Source organism: Gracilinanus agilis, chromosome 4 (genome assembly GCF_016433145.1).
Source record: "Gracilinanus agilis isolate LMUSP501 chromosome 4, AgileGrace, whole genome shotgun sequence".
Lineage (NCBI taxonomy): Eukaryota > Metazoa > Chordata > Mammalia > Didelphimorphia > Didelphidae > Gracilinanus > Gracilinanus agilis.
Window position 1 is genome coordinate 407,279,173 of NC_058133.1, and position 6,000 is coordinate 407,285,172.

The 6,000-nt window shown below is 41.2% G+C and overlaps 1 protein-coding gene across 1 annotated transcript in view; it reads left to right on the top strand.

Annotated features, from left to right (window-relative positions):
• The window catches only part of GRM1 (glutamate metabotropic receptor 1), a 418,809-nt gene extending 414,198 nt beyond the window's left edge, over positions 1 to 4,611 (top strand). The window contains exon 8 of the mRNA XM_044675454.1: positions 3,642 to 4,611. Coding sequence (XP_044531389.1) covers positions 3,642 to 4,611 — 970 coding nt within the window. The remainder of the gene's footprint in view (positions 1 to 3,641) is intronic.
• Positions 4,612 to 6,000: the final 1,389 nt, after the last annotated feature.

Here is a 6,000-nt window from a genome sequence, read left to right on the forward strand (position 1 = left end):
CTAGGGGATAGAATGCAATTTCTTTTGTCCTAAAATGAGTTTAGTATAATTTGCTAATCCTCCAGAAATATCCCTATGATGTTAAATCTTTCTCTAATTACACAGTGTATTTACAGTAAATCCAGAGGGGTAGACAAGGACCTGGCATTGAGAACTACTGTTATAATCTCTTATCATTGAGATAGAAATTGTATTGGATAAAAGCAGAACTAACTTGTGATTTTCTCTGCCTGCCAGATGATTAATAATACTCTAAGCAGATGGAGACTAAAGCAATGTGTGATATAAAGAGACCCACGTAGAACCCCCCCTTGACAGTGAGGAAAATAATCTACTTCACAGAGTGGGAGGAGTGAGTGGGGTTACCTTACTGTTACTGGGAAGAGAATAAAGGCATTTGCCAGTGTATTTAGGGACCTGTGAGATGTTTGACTAGACAGCAGGCTAAGATGGGTGCAGATTGTGGCATTCAACGGATCTGTGCTTTTTGGGGAAACTCTCCACCTCTCCTATGCCCTACTACTTAAGTGAAGATATAACGTATCATTTGTGTTTAATATTTTGTTTTGTTTTAATAAGGAGAAGAAGGAAAGAAAAACCATGTAGACTTATGGAAATATTTCCCATTATAATTTAAATGAAATTTTAGTTCGATTGCATAGTAGAGAAAGAAAAGTAGTGGAAGATAGATGAGGACAAGGATGAGGCCAGAAAGGTTTTCTAATCTCTCTAAGTGAAATATTGGGTGTCAGAGAGAAAGAAAGAGTAGAGAATGGAGAAATAAGAGATGCTGAAGCAAAAGGTAAGCATGAATTGTCCAGTCAGATTAAAAGAGCCTTGTAGGTTGTATTTCTTTTTCTGGCTTTCTCATTAGACACATGACATCACTTTCCTCTTCCTGGGTTCCTCCTACTGTAAAAGAGAGACAGTAACAGCTTAATTACCTAGCAGTGATTTTAAAGTATTCAATAATTTTGCACTTACAAATACTCTGAGAGCCTCAAATGAAATAATTTTTATATGATCCAAGGGTTATCATTAATTTTAACAAAAAGATTCAGTAGCATGACACAGTTCTGTGCTTAAAGTGATGAGAAGCCAGGGTTTAATTCAGACCTCTGACATTACCTAGGCATGTGTCTTAGTAAGCACCTTAACCTCAATGAGCTTCAGGCAGTTCTCTAAAACCATAGTTTATAATAACTAGACAGAAGGAGTCCTCATATTAATACAATGACAGATACCTAACATATTGGTTCAGAAATTACATTTTCCTCATCACCCTGAAAGGCAAATTGCTTTACTACCAAACACTCTATAATTATAATGTAACACAGAGGAACAAATAAATTATACAGAATTTCAATATGGCTTAAATCTAATAAAGGCTGTATCCAAAGTTGTATCCTTGTGAAAGGAAAAAAAGACATTGTAAATATATATATAAATATGGATATGTATACATATATGCATATATGTTTATATGTGCACCCATGGGAAAATAACACAAATTGCAAATTATATTTGGAGTTCACATATGTCATATTTTCAATGAGCAGGGCCTAGGAGAAAGGAGTATGTCTTATCCAAGGTCAATGCAATACTTATTATGCCAAAAATAAGAACAAAATTCTTCCTGTTAACTATTGTTTAGTAGATGCTTTTAGTCATTGTTTTTCTTTGAGTTTATGAAAGCTCCTGCTCTAATCTATACACATTTGGCTTACTTCTCTTTTCAGGAATTTCAGATCTGAAATGTCAAAACATTACCTTCTTCATAAATATGATACTTGAATGTGTTTCTAGAAGTTATTCTCCTTATGATTTCAAAATGATTAGATAAACCAGCTTTGAGAATTATTTAAAATGTCCTGCTTTTTTGCTAAACAGAAGTTCTCTTGCCATGACAATAATCCATCTCACACCCCCACCTAAGAAAAACACTTTTCACAGAAATCTTTCACAATTTCACAAATGTGTTAGCATTGTATTGTTTTCTTGAATGTTTTCATGGATACAATGGAGAGTGGAGGAGGCAAACCCTGGGAGGGAAGGAAGGAAGGAAGGAAGGAAGGAAGGAAGGAAGGAAGGAAGGAAGGAAGGAAGGAAGGAAGAAGGAAGGAAGGAAGGGAAAGATGGAGGGAGGGAGGGAACAAGGGAAAGAAGAAAAATATTTAGGGTTTTTCATTTTATATGGATGAAACTGTTAACAACATTAACTAATTTCATAACCGAGCCCCGATATAACTCAAGGGTGAAAGGGTTTGGGACATAGAGCTAAGATTCTGCAAACATATAGTTGTAAAATAATATATTGATACAATCTTTCAGCAATGGCAAAAATGGTCAAAGAAAATGTTGCCATTTCTGATTCTGAAGATAATTTTTACAGTAGAGTTAGAAAAGTCACATACTGGAAAAGAACTGTTGGGCTGTGGGAAGTTTTACCAGTAAGAGTTTCAACTTTTGAAGGTAGAACCAAAAAAGAAATAAATGCAATTCACATTATCGATATTAATAATAGAGGCAATTTTATTAGGTGTATCTATTACTTTTAAAAAATCACTAGTCTTCCCAATGAAATCTAATATAAAGAACAGACTTTTCAAACACATAATGAATTGCTTTTTTTTTTCTTCTCACAGGGAAAGAAGTTGCTCTTTACTTATAATAGCTCCCCATGAAAACAAACACAAATGTGGCATTGCTGCCATAAATGACTCTGAGGTTCTTTCTGGAAGGAGAGAGACCAAAAGATTGCACTGATAAGGTTCTGATTCTGTTCCTGATTGCAATTAGTCATTATTTTTGGCTTGTTTCTCCCTGCCCTAAGGCTTATAACACTGACACTTGAATCAGGCCCTTTTCATGCCTAAAAGAATTCACTGTTGGTTTTAGAGATAGCATTCCCACATCAAGGAATAAATCAAACAGTAGGATTTAATACCGCTGATATTTCTAAAGGAACAAAGTTGTTGTTTTTTTTTCTGTCAAATGTCCTTTTTCCCTTCTGTACAGGTGCCTTGTCTTGACAAACTGCATTGTGAAATGTCAACCATTTAGACATTTGAAAAGCAGAACTGGTAACTCAGTAAATGCAGTTTTCAAATTTTATGAAGATAGGCTATTGATTTTAATATCTGGGCCTTAATTTGTCTTGAGAATAAAAAGAGGATGGTTATCAGTTATTAATGACTTCCTTCTGCTGTGCATGTGTTAAAGGCCATAAGTCAAGGTTTGGGTTATTTTTTTTTATTTCCATATTTTTTGCAGTCTTTCATAGAAATAAACTGCAATGAATGCCAATTACATCACTGTCTGAGTTTGGGGGAGGTTTTTTTCATCTCTTATAAAAGTTTATAATAACAACTGTATCGTGCTTTTTCAGTCTTGTCTGCTGCCTTATTTGGGAGGAGGTGAAGGGTAGGTGAAAGCAGGACAGTCAGTCATAAACCATATAAATGTGTTACATGATGAGGGAAGTGGTTGGACATGGTAGGGGATTGGTAGAGGGACTTGGATAAACTGAACAATAGTCTGGATATTCAGGGATTATGTCCTGGGTTTGTCTATTTTATGTGGCTGTGCAATCTGTATCCATGATATCTACTCAAATAAATCCATCTTTATTTTATTCATAGTTCTAATGGCAAGTCTGTGTCATGGTCTGAACCAGGTGGAAGAGAGGTGCCCAAGGGACAGCACATGTGGCACCGCCTGTCTGTACACGTGAAAAGCAACGAGACACCCTGCAACCAAACAGCGGTGATCAAGCCCCTTACTAAAAGTTACCAAGGCTCTGGTAAGAGCCTGACATTTTCCGATAACAGCACCAAGACCCTATACAATGTGGTGGAGGAGGAGGAGAGTGAACCATCTGTACGCTTTAGCCCAGCCTGCAGTCCTTCTCGGTTAGTGCACCGGCGGGTGACCCCTGCCACTCCTCCCCTCCCGGCCCACGTAGCAGTGGACGAGCCCCCCTTGTTCCGAGCCGAGCTGGCCGCCCCCCGAGGCCTGCCGCCCCCCTTGCAGCAGCCACCTCCCCTGCCAGAGCCTCAGCCTCAGGAGCTCCTGCTGCTGGAGCAACTGCAGGGCGTGGCCAGCATACCAGACTTCAATGACTTCTCCGCTGTGCTGGCTGGCCCTGGGGGCCTGGGCAACGGGGGGCGGCCCCTCTACCAGCTCCCGGTCCCCCAGCCGCCGCCTCTGCCGCTGCAGCAGCAACAGCAGCAGCAGCAGCAAGCGCTGCCTATCCAACTGAGCATCTTCAGTGATGAGCCCATCTCGCCCCCAGCAGATGAAGGGGACAGCGAGCGATTCCAGCTCCTCCAGGAGTACGTATACGAGCAAAGGGGCGACACCGAGGAAGACGAGCTGGAGGATGAAGAGGAAGAGGAAGAGCAGGAGGAGTCCGGGCTCCGAGCCGCTGGCAAACTGACCCCGGACGCCTCCCCCGCCCTGACGCCTCCATCGCCCTTCCGTGACTCGGTGGCCTCGGGCAGCTCGGTGCCCAGCTCGCCAGTGTCCGAATCTGTGCTGTGCACTCCTCCAAATGTCACCTACGCCTCGGTCATCCTAAGGGACTATAAGCAAAGCTCATCTACCCTGTAGGAGGAGGGAGCTGTTGGCGAGGAGAGGGTGGGGAGCGGGGGTCAGTCATAGGAGAAAGGGAAGCTAGAAAGACAAATCCGCTGCTGCCCCAAGTACAGGGGAGGGAGGGAGTAGAAAGAAGGAAATAGGAGGGGGTGGGGATGGGAGCAAGGGTGGGGGTCCGGTTCTCTCTCTAGCCCAGTGATCTATTCACCTGAGAGCTTTGATTCTTGAATAATTCCGAAGTGTGCTCTAGTTGTGGAAGCACAAGCCCGTTAGGGAGAGGGAGAAAAGAATTGTTTGTTTTAATTCCTCTTGCACAGGATCATCCGCAAGTATACATACCGCAGGGGGAAAAAAACACAATAATCATCAACTGAATCATTAGCACACCTCATAACAGGGAACAGAGATGTTTGGGGAGGCCAAGCCGCTCCTTAGGCTGAAAGGAGGGCAAGTGTGAAGCTATCCTGGGAACAGATGCCATGACTGCTCCGCCTTGCCCCTCTACCCTTCCTCTCTCCCATGTGGAGCCCCACCTAAGCACAAACTGTGGTGGTCTCAGAGGGGACACTGGAACTCAAATGACAACGTCAGAATTTGAACTAGGACCAAGGGCCTAATTCTAATCTTTTACCAAGAACCCCATGTCAATCTTGCAGTGCCACCTGGGGAAAGTTCTGTGGCCCCAGCGATTTATCTTTGGCAAAACAGCCTAAAGGGCAAAAAAAAAAAATAATAATAATCACCACCACAAAGTGTTTCTTTTAGCACACAGCTTCTCACATTAGTTTTGTTTTTGTTTTTGAAAAGGAGTCAGAACCAGAGACCAAATAGAGAGGGGGCCTTTGTTATGTGTCTAACTTGCCTGTGTCAAGGGCTTTGAGCTGCCCTTTTTGTTGAAGAGAACAAACCCTGTGGCTAAACTGTTACCTTACATTTACTGTAGCAAATAATATTTACCAATTGACTTTCTGTAATACAAGTATATTTATTATGTGGCTCCATTGTTCTTCTGTGTTAGTAGGACAGTAGCTTCATCTTTGAAGATAGTTGTGTACTCTTAGCAAAGATGACTACTTTAGCTGAAAAAGCAATTATTTCCTGTTGTTGCCAAAGTTGTAAAAGGAAGTGATCAAATCTGTCCTGTCTGTGTGTGCCTGTGCCTCTATGTGTGAAATGTATTGTCAACTTAACTGCCACTGAAAGATTGTCTTACAGATATAGTATTGATATTTTTGTGTTCAAATCATGTTTTCTATATAGCATTGTTACAAGTATATACAGTAAGTAGCTCTTTGAAGGTTTGTATGCTGTGCTCTCAAACATTTTTCATATGCAGCTAAGAAAGTTGTTACCCTGCTAAACTGGAGTTTGTTTGGAAGATGTTTTATGATGTGGAAGTAGATT